The 18533-nt window shown below is 52.2% G+C and overlaps 1 protein-coding gene across 1 annotated transcript in view; it reads left to right on the top strand.

Moving 5' to 3' along the window:
• The window catches only part of COL6A3 (collagen type VI alpha 3 chain), an 88075-nt gene that overhangs the window by 50662 nt on the left and 18880 nt on the right, over positions 1–18533 (top strand). Inside the window, 23 exon segments of the mRNA XM_019806941.2 lie at positions 50–195; positions 1577–1669; positions 2134–2187; positions 3316–3387; positions 4078–4104; positions 4214–4258; positions 4377–4430; positions 4874–4936; positions 5558–5623; positions 6016–6069; positions 8252–8287; positions 8880–8942; positions 9904–9966; positions 11231–11293; positions 12169–12231; positions 13712–13762; positions 13956–13991; positions 14453–14515; positions 15247–15309; positions 16511–16543; positions 16628–16664; positions 16768–16779; positions 16877–17370. Coding sequence (XP_019662500.2) covers positions 50–195; positions 1577–1669; positions 2134–2187; positions 3316–3387; positions 4078–4104; positions 4214–4258; positions 4377–4430; positions 4874–4936; positions 5558–5623; positions 6016–6069; positions 8252–8287; positions 8880–8942; positions 9904–9966; positions 11231–11293; positions 12169–12231; positions 13712–13762; positions 13956–13991; positions 14453–14515; positions 15247–15309; positions 16511–16543; positions 16628–16664; positions 16768–16779; positions 16877–17370 — 1751 coding nt within the window.

The raw sequence follows: 18533 nt of genomic DNA, 5'->3' as shown, positions 1-18533 counted from the left end.
TTGTGGTTTGGAGTGCGGGCCGAGCCGCAGTGAACGTCTCTCCTTGCAGGGGTCCAGGCTCTGATCCTGGTGGGCCTTGAACGGGTAGCCAACTTGGAGCAGCTGATGCAGCTGGAGTTCGGGCGAGGCTTCCTGTACAACAGGCCGCTGAGGCTGAACTTGCTGGACCTGGATTACGAGCTAGCGGAGCAGCTCGTGAGTTTCATGTCTCTGCACACAAACCGGTCTAGATACCAAATTCCTTGTCATCTTAAGATAACCAAGACGTTTTTTTCTTTTTTCACGATGAATGGCAGAGGGGCCCTTTGGGTGGGTAATTCAATGATTTAGTTCATTTAATTGACTTGGGAGGGACCTGCCTTAATGCCTCCCCCTGCGTGAGTCCTGGACACGGAGGTATCCAAGAGCTGGGAATACAGCCGGCGGGACGGTGGGTGTCTAGGCATGCTGGTGGTGTCACCTGGTGGTTTCCTCTGCTCCTTTTCATGAGCATCTTGTCCGTTGTAAGATTGCCAGGAAGGCAAATCATCCGAGTGATTGTCCCCAAACCGGAAACAGTGTCATTGGCATCAGAAAGCTGGCACACAAAAACAAGGCTATGCAGGAAAAGAAAGACCCTTTCTGGGCAGAGAAGCATTTCCATTGCCTTCTTCTAGCTTCCTTTGGAGCAGATAAAGGTGCCCCCATGAGGCTTCCTGATGCTCGGGTTCAGCCTCTCTCGGCTGGTGGTGCGAGCCCCCGGGTCGGGAGTGGGGCTTGGGGGATGTGGGACTGAGTGGTCAATCTGGGGGGGTGTTTGCTGGTGGCAAGAGTGGCCCGTGGGACAAACTGACTGTTCCTTCTTCCCAGGGCTGGAATTAGGATTTTATTTTGTTATTGGGTGGAAGGAGTTGTGTGAATTGACGCACCCGGGACGTGGAAGAAAATGAAAATTCTAAGAAGCCCGGTGCAAGGAAAGCGCGTGAGCACCATGAGTTTACAGTTGGAGCTGTTTCTCAGTCGTGCGCTTTCCCTGTGAAGTCAGGCGCTGGGATAGGAAGGGAACGTCGAGGGTGTCTGCTGAGTGTGGCCCCGCTGGTGACCCCAAGTGGTGGTGCTGGTGGCTAAGCGGCAGGGACTACTGTGTCTGCTCTTCCTGAGGCTTCCTCCGGGCTGGCGCCCTAGTCTGCTTTGACTGTGGTTGTGAGGAAGGTGTATGATCTCCATTTTCGAGAGCCTTCGGTCCCGGCCATACGCAATTTGTTTCTTAGGTCTTGCTCTTTGGAGCCTAAGAGTATGTAAGTTATGCTTAACGTTTGAAATTTGAAGATGTATGTTGGAAACTTTTAGAAATAAGGCCCATCCTGAGATGACTTTGGTCCTTAGATCTGTTTGACTTTGGTCACTCTTCATGCTCCCATTCGTGACTTTCCACCGCCGTCCTGACTGCTAAGCCCATCTCGGAGGGAATGCCACGTGGGCAGAACTTCATCTCTCACTGTGAAATCCACGCACATCAGATTTCGACTTCCTGGTGTATTTGTGCTATTTTTTTCTAGGCATTGTTGAGACTTGAACTTTCTTTTCCATTTGGTAGGACAACATTGCTGAGAAAGCTTGCTGTGGCGTTCCCTGCAAATGCTCCGGACAAAGGGGAGACCGCGGGCCCATTGGCAGCATCGGGCCAAAGGTAAGGCGGCTTTGGCCTTCCCTTACATCTGGGGCTAGATCTCAGTGGAGTCCCAGGGGTGCAACAGGAGGCCCGAGGGGCACTGGATCCCCCCTGCCTTCTCTCTTTTCTTGGGGTGAGGGCATCTGTTCTTTCATACATTGCTTCTTCATTTTATGAGATACTGTTGAAATCGGTGGGCATCACTGGCCGGCGGGCATCACTGACAACCTCACTGTGGGTGATCAGCAGGGATTCTTAGCAGATGTTTCTAAGTTACAGGAAATGGACAGGATCTCTTGGTAGATCAGAGCCTTAAAGATCCTGATAGATCAATAATGAGCAGAAGCCCAAGTTGAAGGGGACAGCGAAAGCCGGGCTAACGGTGGCACTGCTCTTCAAAGGAAGGGGGACAGCGAGACACTTGAATGTGGAACAAAGGAAACTACGGGCTTTAACTGAGGAATCGATTCATTCTGTTCTAGGGTATTCCCGGGGAAGATGGCTATCGAGGTTATCCTGGTGACGAGGGCGGACCCGTAAGTACAAGATAATTTGTTCTTGAAGCTTTTATTCCTTCCTTGCTCCTTGCACGTTGGGTTGAATTGGGGGTTCATAATCTGTTCCATTTCCGGTGACTTTCCTACTGGGACAACATTAGTTTCTGACTTCCTCAACACCTGCCCTCAGATCTCTGCACTGTGGAGCACAGTGCGGTGACCGGGACATGACCGATGTGGGCGTGAGGTGCGGGGTTTTTCCTGGTCCTGTTTCGGAGGGAGACACTTGATGGCCTCAGAGACTGGGGGCCACCGAAGAGGGCATGCCCAGTGTCTAGCAAATCCCGACGTCCAAGCAGAGACGGGAGCGAGCTGGAGCAGGGGCCTAGGGGAACCTAGTCAGGCTGGCGTCGGGGTCACGGCCTTTAAGGGAGGTCTGCTGATTTGGGTCGTCAGTAGCCAAGGGTCCAGTTGGGGGTTTGGGGAGCAGTTCCTGGGACAGATGAGGTCTGAGAGGCTTTGAGACACTAAAGGAAGCCCAGCCCTGGGACGTGGATAAAGGGCCGGGTGGGGAGGAGGTAAAAGTCATGGGGTCCCAGCTGGCAGTGCTGGGGGCCAGGGCTGACTCCAGGACCCTCTGGAGAGCTGAACCAGGGACGGTGCAGAGCAGCTGGCAGTGCTGGGGGCCAGGGCTGACTCCAGGACCCTGTGGAGAGCTGAACCAGGGACGGTGCAGAGCAGCTGGCAGTGCTGGGGGCCAGGGCTGACTCCAGGACCCTTTGGAGAGCTGAACCAGGGACGGTGCAGAGCAGCTGGCAGTGCTGGGGGCCAGGGTTGACTCCAGGACCCTGTGGAGAGCTGAACCAGGGACGGTGCAGAGCAGCTGGCAGGCCGAGGACTCTCCCAGCACCCAGTACCCAGAGGCCCACCCTTGGTCCTCCAGGGGGGTACCCTCGGAGCTGCAGACCCTTCCAGGCCCCACTCCCTCCAGGGGCAGGAACGGCCTAGGGCTGGGGGTGCAGGGGTGCTGCAGTCTTCACCGGGATCAAACAGCATCCCTGCCAGCAAAATCTACTTTTTAGGACATGCCTTTCCCGGCAAAGCAAACTCAATGGAGGCATGTGACAAGGAGCTCCAACCTGTAAATGCATTTGTCTCTCCCGGCAGGGTGAGCGTGGGCCTCCTGGCGTGAACGGCACTCAAGGTTTCCAGGGCTGCCCTGGGCAGAGAGGAATAAAGGTACAGTGTGCTGACCCCTGAGTGTGTGTGTGTGTGGGGAACCACAGCCCCAGGGCCCTGGCAGGTGGAGGGCAGTCAGTGGCACGTGAGATAGTTTCTCCAAATGCCTCCTTGGGGAGGAAGGCCCCTGCGGGCTTCAGCAGCCAGAGGCCTCTCATTGGAGGGCGGGTCCAAAGTCTGGGGGCTCAGCAGCCCTGGCTGCTGTGGGAAGGGAGCCTGAGAATGGTGGAATCATTTCGTATGGACAAGTCAGGAGGCAGTCGCAAGGACAGAGAATGCACGGGCTAGGGCAGAGGGAGGGTGGGTGGCCAGCGGCTCCAGCCCCAGACCCCGAGAGAAGCCGGGGAAATGTTGGGGCAGGGTGGACGGCACGCACTGGAAGGTTCCTTGTGGGAAATATTTGGATGCACTTGCTGAAGTTTGAAAGCAGCTGCTGAAGGGAAGGGGCCACCGGGCCGCAAAGTCACAAAGGGGCCTTGGAGCCTGATCGCCTCCTGCCCAGGGAGCCAAGGTCCCAGCAAATTAGCCTTAGGGTCCTGCACGTGATGGAGAGAGGACAGGGCAGACAGATGAATCCCCAGCACTGAATGTCAGATTTGGGGAGTTCAGGTGGGGCCCCTGGCCTGCTCTAGCCTCTTCTCTTTGGCCTCCAGAGAGGAGCTAATGGTTGCCCCTTTCCCTACCTTCCAGGGCTCTCGCGGATTCCCAGGAGAGAAGGTACCTATGCTTGTTTTCATTTTTTAAATTTAAAGCTTTCCCAGTATTTGTCATTTTTCCTCTGCCAGAATGGCTTTCTATACTCACTCTGTGTCTTGTTCCCTCGCAGGGTGAATTAGGAGAAATCGGGCTAGATGGTCTCGACGGTGAAGACGTAAGCAATTTCACACTCTGAGTCCACACCACGTCCAGTCCTGGACATCCCAGCCTCTCATACCTAAGTCTACAGTGGAAACTGTGCCAGGATGACGTTTTCTCATTGTCTTTGACAGGGAGACAAAGGATTGCCTGGTTCTTCTGGAGAGAAAGGGAATCCCGGTAGAAGGGTGAGTATGTTTCCATAGTGTTGCCATTATGGAAAAACTAAAAAAACATTTTACTTAAGGAATATATTTTTTATTCATGTATGTGAAGACTGCTTCCTCCAGGCAGCCTTCCCTGATGTCCTCTGGGGGTGCTTCCTTGTCATCTTCTCTGTCCTCTGTCAGCTGTGATTACATCAGATTTTGTTTGTTTGTTTGAAGAGTCTCATGGGCCAGGGACTGAGCGTGTTCTGTTTAAATAACTCCTGGTGGCTGGTACAGAACAGGTCCCAGTAAATATTTGGGATTACCTGAACAAACCAGAAATATCTGCAAGTCATTTACCTTCATGTAAATGAGCAAATGGGAAATGCTGCTGTTTCAGATTTATGAACTGAAGAATGTGATTTTAAGGGTGGGATACAAATTTGTATCTAATTTTTGTCTTTTCTTGTGCTTTTATTTAGGGTGACAAAGGACCTAAAGGGGACAAAGGAGAGAGAGGGGACATTGGAATTCGAGGTGACCCGGTAAGGGAACTTCCTCATCCGCGGTTTGAGACCCATGTCTGGGGAAGAGGGTCGTGGGGAAGAAGGTTGAAAGGAAGAATTTTAAACCAGAATTTTGAAATTGTCTTCAAATGTGTTATTAGCATATGTGGTCTGTCCTTTTCCTACAATTTTGGAGATGGTTTGCTCTCTACCTGCAAAGATTAGTGTTTGCAAGTCCTAGCATATGAAGACCTCAGAAGTTTCCCTAAAAGCTGGTCTCAGGCACTTTAATCCAGCTGGATCGAGTGGTCAGAAAAGTATTAGGAATGACAAAAATATAAGAGCCTGAGTGGCCACCCCTCGGCCACATCCCACAGAGCCCATCCCTCCCACTCGGACAGCCTGACCACGGGGTCACCAGCCACCCTTGGCTCTGGACGGCTGGCAGTGGCCCTTCTTCAGTGGGGAGTGCAGTGGCCCAGGGTCACCCTTGCCTCATTCTGGCCCGGAGGAGAGGGGGCTGGCCTGGCAGGGGTTTTATAGAGCCATAGAACCAGAAAAGCTGCAAACCCTTTTTTTCCAGTCTCTTTTCCTAAAGTGAATTTCAAGTGTCCTTTTCTTGCATATGCGGCTCACGTCCCTGACCCGTGTTGTTCACAGGGTGACTCAGGACGGGACAGTCAGCAGAGAGGACCCAAAGGAGAAACTGGAGACATTGGCCCCATGGTACGGCGCTCTGCATTCCCAGACCCCCCTTTGCCAAGGGCTTGCCCCAGCCACAGAGGCCACGGAAATGGTCTTCAGGGCTGTGGGGCACACGAGGGAGGGAGCAGCCTGTGTGTGCCGGTGAAGGGAGGCCCCCCAACAGGGAGCAGAAGCAACTGTCACCAGGATGGGCTTCTTTTCTGCAGAATGTGTGCCCCTTAGATATTAGTGGAAAGTGCTTGTTAAGCCAGAGGCTTGTGGAAACAGGCCTGACCCACGTCTCGGGTGTCCCACCAAGCAGCCCACCACCTTGGGTGTGTGCCCCTTTCCCCATGGCGTCCGACACAACATGCCAGAGTTAGACAGGCTTCTGTGCAGCTGAGGATCTCACACCGGTGTTTTCCCCACTTCAGGGTCTCCCTGGGAGAGACGGGGTATCTGGAAGCCCTGGAGAAACCGGGAAGGACGTGAGTGCCTCTTGGGGCTTGGGGGGCTCTGTGGGGAGATTTAGCAAGTGCTGTGGGAGCCGCCCACACGACCTGGGGCAGAGCTACTCAGCAACTTTATATTTAGAGACTTTAAGGGGATTTCTGAAATGCTCGTCACCCAAACCTTGCTGCTGTTAGAAATTTTTCATTCTTCAAGTTTGCTCTGTGCTCCATCTCCACCCCCCACCCCCCAGTTCTGCCTCCTTTCCGTTCAAAAAAACCACATCCCACAGATGCTTTTAAAAGTAGTATCTTTGCTGCTTTCAAATACTTGGCTAGGTTTTATCCCACTAAATATTTTTAAAATCCAAACAGAAGCATGAATCCGGGGGAAGCGGGGGGGGCAGGAAGGCTGAGGGTTGTATACGTGTCGGTCTAATAATGGTTTGTTCGTGCCGCTGTAATTCAAGCGGTGGAACCGGATTCCGTTTCCTCGTGAATGCTATCTTGCAGCTGCCTTTTCAAGACATTTTGCAAATGCCTGTCGCGAGATAGCTCGCTGTGTGCCGGCTCTCGGAGTCTTGTTGAAGAGTAGCTAAAGGCGAGGCTAGGTATACAATGTTTAGGGGGTTTCCGGGAACCCAGAGCTCGGGGCTCTGGAAGCGGGAGAGAGTCCCCGCACGGGGAGGAGCGGTCTGGAAGCTGAAAGATCTTCAGGGGCCGTACCGATGGCTCTGCTCACCAGCTGCCGTGGCCCAGGGGCAGCAGGCCCGGGAGAAAGTCGCCCAGCCTCGTGCTGGGGGATCGGTCGGTGTCTGGACCGTCAGAGACGTGCCCTGCGCTGAGGGCTTCTGGAAAGAATGACTCTCACCCCTGATCAGATGAGAGGCCTCGGGCATCATTTTTTAAATGACGCTTTTACAATTTAAAAGAAAACAAACTTTGAAAATGCCGCCTTCAAAGTTCTGCGGATTAGGGCTGGGCTGTGCTGAGGAGCTGGGTAATGACACAGGTTTTGAGGAGTACTCGATGGTCCCAACGTGCTGTCGGCTCCGTGGGTGAGCAGAGCCAGAGCATGTTCTCATGGAAGGACTTAAAATAGAGCCATGGGTGCAATTTATTTGATTTCTAAGCGCAAGGTAGAAACTTGGGTTTGAATCTGATACGGTCAAAGGCTCTTGTAGCCTCCATTTGTCCCTTGTGGGTGGGTGAGTCCTGGCTGCTGGCCTCTTCCTTCCATTACAACCTCGCTGCGCCGGGCTCATGCCAGGGTGAAATGTCATCAAGCACTGGCCTCTGGTCATGCTCGAGGATGTCCCCTTTGCGGGGAGGCCGGCCAGATTGTTCCTCGCAAGGAGTGGCCTGGCCTGTCCCCTCCTCCTCCACTGGTCCATGTGTCGTCCGTGGAAGGAGGCCAAGGTCTTCCATTAAAGGAGCTGCCACCGCAGTGAATAATGGCAAAACAGTCACCCCAGAAAATCTCTGGGCTGGTCTGTCGGGAGCAGAGAATGCATTTCTTTGGTTGATGAGGCCGAGGTGCCAAGAGCTGGTGTTTTACAGTCTCCAGAATACCAACCCTTAACTTCACAAAGATACACCCGGGACCTTCATGCATTCCCATCCTAAACCTTCACGTTGGAGAGGAAGCATCACAAAATCACGATTAAAGGATTACTTAGCGCATCGAGCCTGCATGTATTTGAACTGAGGGTCAGTCCTGGAACATCGAGGAAGATGTTGCCAAGTCATGAGCCCAGACTAAGTACAGCTGGGCTTTTAGGTTCACATACGTGCACTCCCGATGTTTTCCTTAACAGAGTATGTGTTATATTTGGCCAGGAGCATCTGGAGAGTTTGGGACTAGCTTCCATTAGAATGAACATATTTCATTACCTCTCCCCGCAGTTAGGAAAATGGTCGTAAAACGGACAGGTCGACGTTACCATTTCACATCCTTGTTTGACACTGGCTGGGATCGTGCAGCCAGAACGAGTCATTGTTTTGCTTGGCAGGTCTGAAGGGACTCTGAAAGTTTGCATTTGGGTGGTTAGCCGGGCAGCGTGGAAGCAGGAGCCCGCGGAGACGAGGGCAGGAGGAAGGGCGTCTCGCATGCGTCTGCTTGGGCGGTTAGGCGCGGCGTCTGGTGCTCGGCGGCTCCCGTCCCCGAGAGCCCCGGGCTCCGTCCCCGGGCTCCCTCTCAGTTTCTGTGACTTCTCCACAGGGTGGCTTCGGCCGAAGGGGACCTGCGGGAGCTAAGGTAGGTCTCTCGCTTGGCGTCTCTTTTCTTCCCTCATGTCGGGACTCACGGTGTGCTCTCGAAGGGCAGCGGTGCAGACGGCCCTGGAGCCAAAAACACTGTCCCTTGGCCAGCAAGGCGTGGAACTTACACAGCTGCCACCCCTTCTCCACCAGCTCGTTGACTTGAGCCTCTCCTAAACGGCTTGTGAAACCCAGTGGCCATGGGGACAAGGGGTAGGAATGGAGGAGGCGGCATCTGGGCATCCCCCATCCCTGATGTGCCCACTTCTCTGGGCCTTGGCCAGTCTCAGCGTCTTACTGCATCCTTCTGCTCACCTGTGCAAGGCAGCTTTGCGTTAAAAACTCCTTATTTCACAAAGCCGTCCTGAGCAGAAGGGGAAAAGAGTGAGAAACCATCACGAGAGTGCAGAGCGACACTGGCTGCATGGGGTCATGTCCCATGCTGGAGCCACGGCGTCAGTGGTCCCTGCCCCCCGTCCCCCACGTAGGGCTCTTCCCCGTCCCCCTGTCCAGATGTGACTGCGGACCACACAGCTGACACTGGCATAAACCACCCTGACCCTCCCCCTCCATCTTCTTTTGTTTCCAAGGGCAACAAGGGCGGCCCGGGCCAGCCGGGTTCCGTGGGAGAGCAGGGGACCCGAGGCGCACAGGTCAGTACCCCCGGCGAGGCTGCGTGCCTTGTGATGCTTTCCCAGATGCTCTCGTATTTGTTTTTAAATTTAAACGTGGTGACAGTCAGTTTTACAAAACTGAACGCTAAACTCAACGTCGTAAAGTGAACAATTCGGTGGCGGATAATACATTCACAGTGTTGTTTGGGAACACTTTCACCATCCCCAGAGAAACCCCCTTCCCCGTTAAGCAGTTGCTCCCATCTCCCCTCCCCCAGCTCCTGGAAACTACTCCTTTCCCTTCTGTGTCTGTGGGTTTGTCTCTTCCGGAAATTTCATGGAAATGGAATCATACACTATGTGGCCTTTTGTGTCTGGCTTCGTTCCTGGGCGCCGTGTTTCTGAGGTTCCTCCACGTACTAGCAGGTGTCTGTGCTTCCCTCCCCTTCGCGGCTGAATCATAGTCCACGGTGCGGACAGACCACAATGTGTTTACCCTGGCGTCAGCTGGTGGACTCTTGGGCTCTTTCCACCTTTTGGAAATTGCGAATAGAGCTGCCGTGGACATCAGCGGACAAGATTTTGTTTGAACTTCTGTTCCTTGTAATTTGTTTTTAAAATTTTTATTTATTTTAAAGAGAGAGAGGGCGGGGAGGGTCAGAGGAAGAGGGAGAAGGAGAGAAGCCAAGCAGACTCCCCACTGAGCACTGAGCCTGATGTGGGGCTCGATCTCACGACCCTGAGATCATGACCTGAGTGGAAATCAAAAGAGTTGGACGCTTAACCGACTAAGCCACCCAGGCGCTCCTGTTCCTTATATTTTTTAAAACTAACTTCCCCATTTGTGTCCTGGGCTGGGGCTGCTGTTACAGCTGAGACGGAAGCGTGGTCTCTAGTAGGCGTCTTGGCTGGCAGAAGCGAGGCTTCGGGCTCTGTGTCCTGAGGCTCCTCGCGGAGCACGACCTCCACACGGCACTGACGTTGGCCTTTACTTCTTCAGGGTCCGCCTGGTCCCACGGGTCCTCCAGGCCTGATCGGGGAACAAGGCATTTCCGGGCCTCGGGTAAGTCGTCTCGATCCCGCCCCCGTCTTTGGCTAAGCGAGAGCACAGGGCTGTGCAGGCTGAGGGCCTGGGGATGGTGTTCCCGTAGACAGACTTGCCTCCGCCTCCTCCCCGGCCACAGACCCCGGGCCAAGCTCAGCCCTTGCGGAGACTGGCCGGTTTCCCTGAGGAAGTAAGAGACCCTTTTTGTTGACGCTCCAGGGGCTTCTAAATCCCAGTGCTGCTCGTTCCAAACATGGGCCAGCTGGGCGATAAGCACAGGGAAGCCGTTCCGCCTCTCCGAAGTCTGAACTGCAGAAGATCTAACTAAATCTGCCCCAATTCTTGGCAAATGCCAGTTGTTTCCCGGGTGGCCCCTAGAGACGGCCTTGTGGTTCGGTATTTTGTGTAAGGCGTCCCCCATCCTCAGCTTCAACACAGAAGCCGCCCTTACACTCGCACGACCACAGGCGCAAGCCTCCCTCTGGGCCGCTGGTGACGATGTGCGGAATGTGGCAGAGCTGAGGGGGGACCGGGCGCCCAGCACTGCGCTCTGGCGTCCCTCCCGCCTGAGAGGATATCGAGGGAGCTACCCTGTCACTTGTTATGGAAAGTCGTAGTGACCAAAAGCTGGCAAAGACCTAACCCGTCGTGACATAAATGAACAAAAGGTTGGACCGCGAAGCAGGAACTCCGTGCGAGCCCTTGTTTGCATAGACGGCCCTTCCCTGGTTTGCAATCTGAGAAATACCTATTTTCTGAGCTTCCGTGGTTTTGGTCACATTAGTTAAGCCCTGATTAGTCAAGAGTTTACGGTGGAGTGGGGGTGAGGGGAAGCTCTTCGAATGGTCACTGGTGACAGGTTGCTGCTGCCCCTGCGGTTGGCATATCGGTTCTGGTCATTTCTGGGCCCTGGAGGCTGCCCGCCGTTTTAAGAGCTATGTTTCTTCATTATTGATTTGCTCCTTCAATGGATACACGCACACAGGATTCCACACCTGTATGCACAGGTGTCAGCTGGAGGTGTGCAAAGGGAAACGAAACCACGTAAACTCTGGGTGCTGGTCCTCTAGTCAGGGACTCAGGGTATGTGATTTGCGGACACTGGTGCTGCACGGTCGCCCTGATGTGTCAGATTTGCACAAGCCCTGTCCGGGTGGGCTTGCATTCGGGTCTCCAGCACCATGCGTGGCACTGAGCGCCATGGGGTGGGGGGCAGAACTCAGGCCCTTTGGCTTGCGGGGGTGTCAGTATTTCATTGATGCGTTCCTCTCCTCGTCTCCAGGGAAGCGGAGGGACCGCAGGCGTTCCTGGAGAACGTGGCAGGACCGGGCCCCTGGGAAGAAAGGTTTGTCTTGACAAACGTAGAGCTCATTTCCTGAGGTCGAGCCCCGGCCAGAATCTGTCCCTGTGCCCCCCTGCTTTGCGCACACCCAGCTTCCCTTGTCGCCACCGTCGGCTTGGCCATTGGGATCCCTGTCCCGTCCCCCACCAAGGGGACACCCCGCTGTCGTAAGTGGGCTGGCTGTCTTGTGGCCAGAACCTGCCAGCAGCTGGGGGGTTTACCTGATCCCTTCATGCGGTGGCACGGGGCTCCCCGGAGCCATCGAGCAGATCAGAGGCGCTTAGCACAGCATCAGAGCCGCGTTGAACACACATTCTTTAAACACTGGCCGTGCACACGCGGAGCTGTGCTGGCCATATTTAGCTAATCCAAGAGCCCCAGATCCCCGACTGTTTTGATAACGGCAGTTGTTCTGTGAAGGCTGTCGGAGAACAGACTTTCCATAAGCCTGAAGAGAAACCACAGTTTATCAGAACCAGTCTGAAAGGGCAGCATTTTCTCAGTCAAGAAAATGTGTTCACGGGAACCCACAGTTGTCTCTGTGTCTCTTGCTGGGGTTGGTGGGTGCCCCTGCTGAATTCACACCCACTGACTTTCCTGGCTTCTTTTCCCCCGTTTCTCTTTCTCTTTTCCCTGTCAGCATGTCCTTATGCCGGGCTAATGCAAGGAACAAACACAGACCTTCCTGGATTCTTTTCCAGGTGTCCACACAAGAACACTGCAATTTAAAAAATCATTTGTATCAGAATCTTCAAAGGTGACGTTAGCAGTCTGTAGCAGCCTTACCACTGGCATCATGTCGAGCACAAATAGCTTGGAATCACATTTTAGGTTGGACTTGGACCCACAGCTGTCTCAGCCTTGTGTCTTGTGTGTAGGGTGAACCTGGAGAGCCAGGACCAAAGGGAGGCATCGGGAGCCGGGGCCCCCGAGGGGAGACGGTAAGATCATGACGTGCTGTGACTCACCCTTCGCTGGAAGGTGGGAGGCGGGGACAGGGACCTTGCTCGGGACTAGGCTTCGTCCCTGCAGATTGGGTTGGTTCTGAATAGAGGAAACTTGATAGTTGCTTCTTGTATCCTTGGGGATCCGACTGAGCCCAGTGAAACCTTCTGCTTATAAACAGCAAATCAATTTCAAAGTAAGTTTCATTTCATCAGGAATAGTGGACAAAGACACCTTTTTCCTGATGGAATGTGGGGACTCACTGAAGCTTGAACCACCTTCATTTTCGGTCCTGCAGTGGTTTGTGACCATGACTGGGTCGAGCTTTCCTGCAAAGAAATAAATGTCCTTTGGTCAAAAGGAATTGGATCTGATCAGGTCTTGATCCAGATTGAAACTGTTTCCTTTGAATGAGACATCCTAGGAACATAAGTTATAACCACGATAACTCATTTAAAAAATGTTATTTAAAAATAATCTATAATAATGGTTTATCTGCTCGCTGATGATAATTTTGTAATATACATTTCCTGTACAGGGAAAAGAAGTCTACAGAACATTAAGAATTTTTTAAATATGAGGCAGTATACCTGAACACTGCAAATGGACCAAATTCATCTGACTTACAATCCCAAACTTTAAAATATTTTTTGCACGTATGCAATTTCTCTACAGGAAACTGAAGTTTAGAAGATCCATTTCTGTTACTGTTAGTTTCAGGAGCAGAGGGGGAAAATTAGACTTTAAAATCTATTCAGACCATCAAAGGAAATCTCTTCTTGATTCTGTGTCCATACATTTTTGGGCAATGACTCTTTAACTGTTGATGTTTGCTTAAAGCTGTAAGTTAATATGTAGTATGCTCCACGTATAGTTTAGGGATATTAATGTATAGTTTACATACATTCTTCTAGTTCTTTTGAAAGAGTTGATGGAGTCCAGTCCTGAAAGTCTCCCAGGGGGGTGTGATGGGGCAGATCTGAGAGCACAGGACGGGGCTGTTTGGAAAGCAGGCAGTCTAGTGGCACGACCTGAAGGAGGGGAGGGCCACAGGGGAGGGGACAAGGTCTGAGCAAAGGAGATTCGGGAAGGCCTGAGAGACTGAGTCCTGCGTTCTTGCTTTGAATGAGAATCAAAGACTCTGCACAAAGTCAGGATGGCCTTCGGGAGTCTTCTCAGCTCCAAGAGTCTCAGGTTCAACGGTCTTTGATTCTGCACCCAAGCGCTGTCTTTCCCAGTGGCCGTCCGTTGTTCTGTACATTGGCGCCGCACCAGCACCATTTTGAAAAAGGAGTCCGTTCAGCCCTCGCACAGACTCGGGCTTGTTTGCACCTGGAGGATGGGATGGGAGCAGGACCACCTCCTTGATCTGGTTCCACTTCAGGGACCCAAGGACCCCGTGCCCAGGGCTCTAGACAGAGGTGTTGTGCCCTGCCCAGCATGGCGGCCCGCGGTAACGTCTCTTTCCACCCCCAGGGTGACGATGGCAGAGACGGGGTTGGTGGTGAAGGACGCAGAGGCAAAAAAGTGCGTATCTGCTAGATTTCTTGAACTTCTGACAGCTGTACTTTTAAAGAATTATTTCCTCAAATTTTATTGTCATATCGTGAATTTTTTCACTTGATGACTCCAGGGACAGAATTTTTCTGCTCAAGAATAATTTATTTTAGATGCCTTTAAAGTGGGACCAAATATTGAGTTATTTCTTTATCTCTTATAGGGAGAAAGAGGATTCCCTGGATACCCAGGCTCAAAGGTAACTAACTCTTCCCCTCGTGGTGAAACGTCACTGTTGTTTGGGGCTGAGTTTGGTATGTTCATGGGTTAAAAATCAGAATATCGTGGTGCCAGTGCTGGGTCAGCCGCTTACTAACCAGTGCCCTGGGGAAGCCCCGCCCCTCTGATGTGCTCCCTGACCTGTTATGTGGAGGTGACAGTGTGCACTTGCCTCGGAACCTGTGGGGGTCAAATGAAATGACACGGCAGGAACATACTTTGCAAACTAAAAATGCTGGGATCTGTATGATATTGTCATTAGGGGTTCAATAAGCCAAGGCTGACCCTGCAAAGGACGCAAACGTACTAGGAGCCCAGTGGAACGTAAATCAGAGTGAGCCACTTGGCTGCCCTGGGAAGTGTGGTCCGGATGCCCCAGGGACCCTCAGCTAGCCCCTCTGTTTCAGAGCTTAATGTGTCCCTTTCTGGCTCTCTTCCCAGGGTGCCCCTGGTGAGCCGGGCACAGCCGGAGCACTGGGACCCAAAGGCATCAGAGGCCGAAGGGTGAGTCTGTCTGCACCTGGATGCAGGTGGGGAGTGAGAACACGTGGGGTGAAAATTATCCTTCTTCAACTACAGCCCAGTGGTAGTAGACCGTAGAAGAAAAGGAATCCTAAGCCCCCCACCAGTGTCCTCAGGACCCTCTGTGGTGGTCTGCGCTGTCCTCCTTCAGCCATGCTGTCCTTACGGGAGGCCCCGAGAACCCCTTCCTCAAACACATCTCAAGGATCACTAGCCCGCACACTCCCCTCCCCCCCTGCCCGTAAGAGTCCTCTTCCTTAAGCTGCTTTCAGCTCTGAATGACTCTCTTCAGTGGATGTTTACTCGTCCTCTTAAGACAGCACTGAGTCCTGATTTAACAAATTGTGGTCTAGATGTGGGGAACTGTTATTTTTAGCTTAAAGTATAGTTAAAACCACCATATTATCCTGTTCATTTGCTCAGTGAAGACCGTCAAACTGCATCATTTGCTATTCAAGTTTAAAACATCGGACTGGTTGTCTCCACTGAACAGTCGTCTGATTAATTGTCATTTCTTGGTTTCTTGTGCATCCGTGGACAGTCTCATGACGTCCGTGGACAGTCTCATGAATGGCTCTGGGGCAAGGATCTCACAGTGAGAGATTCCTCGTGCTGACGGGGAACGCTGGAGTAGATCACCTTCGCCACCTGCCGACCGCAGGAGTTGAGAATCTTCTGCCACAGCTGAGCAGTGTTTGTTCTGCCCTTTCTAGGGAAATTCAGGACCTCCAGGGGCAGTTGGGCAGAAGGGAGACCCTGGCTACCCAGGACCATCTGTGAGTACCCACAGCCGAACAAGCCACTGGGGTGGCCTGCTTTGCACACGCCTCTTCATGAACTTTCCACTGTCTCCTCTCCTCACAGAGAGGGCTACTGCGTGCTTGTTGTTACTGTCTTCTTCTTTTTTTTTTTTTTTAAATAAACCACTTTTCGTTTGGTACCACAACGGAGAAAAGAGCTTTTGAATTTAGAGGAACGAGAAACTTTAAAAAGAAGTTTCTTGTGGAACCTTGTGGTCTAGGGTATATTGTAATTTGCCTTTATAATTTCCTGGGTAGCTTTGTTTGAGGTTTGTGTACAGGGACCAAAAAAAAAAAAGTACAAGTTTTAATACCTCTTGGTTGCATCTTGTAGAGTTAGTATAATTTATGTCAGATGTCGGTTTGCGGACTATTTCCTTTGGTCTTTAAAATCCCTGAGAGAGCTTCTGATTTGTGGTTTAAAACCCGCAAGTGCCCGGCCACCTGGGGCCAGGAGGGTGGCCTCCTGCAGGCTTTCCTGTATGTCTCTTCACTACCAATGTCTTTGTTTCCTTATTGGAAGCTCTCCCTATATTGTCTCTCGACATGAAATTTGATGAGGTTCAAAGAATGATGGACGATCACTCCTACAAGGAAAGGCTGAGGGATTAGGCGTGTTGAACTTGGGTGAAGGCCAAGTCAGGTGATTGCTGCCTTTAAAAAGGGAAGCATTTAATGGGAGAAAGTAAGCCAGTCATTAGTCTTGTGGGAAGACACCTGACTGGCCCACAAGACAACTGCTTGACCATCAGGGCGGCCACGTATTGGGATGAGAGGCAGGGGGTGGCTGTGGGTCTGTCCTTGAAGCTCCTTTGGGGTGGAAGCTCACTGGCGTGCTTCACACCTGGAGCTGAGAGTTAGCTAAGTGACTCCTCACTGTCCCTTCTGTGTTGAGACCCAAGCCCAAATGTGTGATCCCTTTGATCTCTCACGAGCTTCCAGGTTTCCAAAGTGGGGAGCTATTTATCTTGCAAGGGAAACACTTTTTCCCTCAAAGTTGTCTCTCTTTTGTTCCTTGAGCAGTAAAGTCAAATTTATAGGTAAAACCTGAAAATGATCAAGGTCAGCCGAGGTCCACCTTTGCTTCCTCTGTCGTATTTCTGGGGGGGGGGGTCCTTCCTGTTGGTGGTCCTGCCCACCTGCCTGGTTTCTCATCCTCTCCTTCCTTGTTCCGCAGGGTCCCAAAGGCAACAGAGGGGACTCCATGGATGTAAGTTGCATGTGTATCGCTCCAGTCATTGTGCTGTAAGCCTTCTGTCCACCCCCCTCACAATTCTCTCCTTTCCTTTTAAAGCAATGTGCCCTTGTCCAGAGCATCAAAGATAAATGTCGTAAGTACACGATTCTCTGCTGTCCATAACACCTTCTCTTTTTACATTTGAAATTCTCACACGGTAGAAACATATTTCATTCCTCTCTTGGTTTCTTTCGTAGCGTGCTGCTATGGTAAGTTGATTTCAGCCATTTGACTTCCTCCTGCGGAAAGAAGAGCCCCTTTTCCTGTAAGTAAAGTTGGTCTTTGAAAACCCGCCCCTTCCTGCAGGGCCCCTGGAATGCCCTGTCTTCCCGACGGAGCTGGCCTTTGCTTTAGACACCTCGGAGGGGGTCACCCAGGACACGTTTAGCCGGATGAGGGATGTGCTCCTGAAGATCGTGGGCGACCTGACCATTGCTGAGAGCAACTGCCCACGGGGGGCGCGTGTGGCCGTGGTCACCTACAACAACGAGGTGACCACGGAGATCCGGTTCGCTGACTCCAAGAAGAAGTCAGTCCTCCTGGACAAGATTAAGAACCTTCAGGTGGCTCTGACATCCAAGCAACAGAGTCTGGAAACAGCCATGTCCTTCGTGGCCAGAAACACATTTAAGCGCGTGAGGAACGGATTCCTGATGAGGAAAGTGGCTGTTTTCTTCAGCAATAAGCCCACGAGGGCGTCCCCGCAGCTCAGGGAGGCTGTGCTGAAGCTTTCGGATGCAGGCATCACACCCTTGTTCCTCACAAGCCAGGAGGACCGGCAGCTCATCAACGCGTTGCAGGTCCGTGCCCTGTGGGCATTTTTGGCACCTCCCGTGTTCTTCTTGGGCTCCAAGAAGGTTCTCAGGCCCATAGTCCCTCCTTGCTGAGTTCATGCCAGAGTTTCCAAAAGCTCCTGGATGAGGCTGTTGTGATTGGCGACCGCTCGAGTGAGATTTCCAGGACGGCCGGGTGGCTCTGGCCCTAGAGTGACATCCAGAAGCCTGGGATTTTTTCCCACTGGGTCCCTCCTCACGTGCCGGAGGAGAATCTCCCAGGGCTGACCCTGAGGCCCTACAGTCTTCTAGTGAGGTCCCCCAACGTCAGTGACCACAGCACCCCTAGCAACGCCCCTCTTCAAACCTTTCCTCAGTCAGGATGGAGGCCAAGGCTCAGCCTTCACTGTGAAACTGCAAAGTGCTCCCTTGTCATTTGCTTCCATAGCTTAACTGTTATAATAATATAGATAATAACTGCTGTAATAATTGGCTAATTGATCAATTAATATTTATTCAGTGCCAATTCTGGCGGCATTGCTCAAGACGAGTGGGCGGTGGGCATGATGGGAAAGAGCCCTAGTCCAAGCTCCCCCCACCCCCCAACTTTCTAGCTTCAAGTCCTCATGAGTAATATGGTTACATCATTGAACCTGTCTGGGTCTTAGGTTTCTCCCCTGTGGAAGGCGGGGTGGGGCGGGATGGTCTCTAGCATCTTTCCTTCCAGACTGGGGATTCCATGGTCCTACCACTGCCTATGTCAGCGAAAAGCAGTCCGGTCATTGGTGCCCTCTCTCGGGTCCTCTTCTGCCAAACCACAGGCTGGTTTGAGCCCAGAACACTGAGCTGGGGCTGCCAGCTGTCCACCCTTTTAAGGGGTTCATTGATGTACATTTTCCCTCGTGGGGGCTGAGGGACCCAGAACCACCTGGCTCTTGACAGCATTGTTTTGGTAGGTTTGAAAAGTCAATTAATCATTCATTAATTAAATTTAATCATTTATTAAATGACTACTTAATGATGGTGTGCTGGGCACCGTGATGATGAGCAGGGCTTCTTGAATCTTCTAGAAGTGATTTTATTACTTGCTTTGTTGTTAAATCCCTCTCTGGAGCTGGGAGAGCAGGAGAGGGTGTTGCTAACATTTGTCAGTGGCTGGAATGGTTGCGGACAATAACCACATCACCAAA

The sequence above is a fragment of the Ailuropoda melanoleuca genome, chromosome 2 (genome assembly GCF_002007445.2).
Source record: "Ailuropoda melanoleuca isolate Jingjing chromosome 2, ASM200744v2, whole genome shotgun sequence".
Taxonomy (NCBI): domain Eukaryota; kingdom Metazoa; phylum Chordata; class Mammalia; order Carnivora; family Ursidae; genus Ailuropoda; species Ailuropoda melanoleuca.
This window is presented reverse-complemented; position numbering and strand designations above follow the sequence as displayed.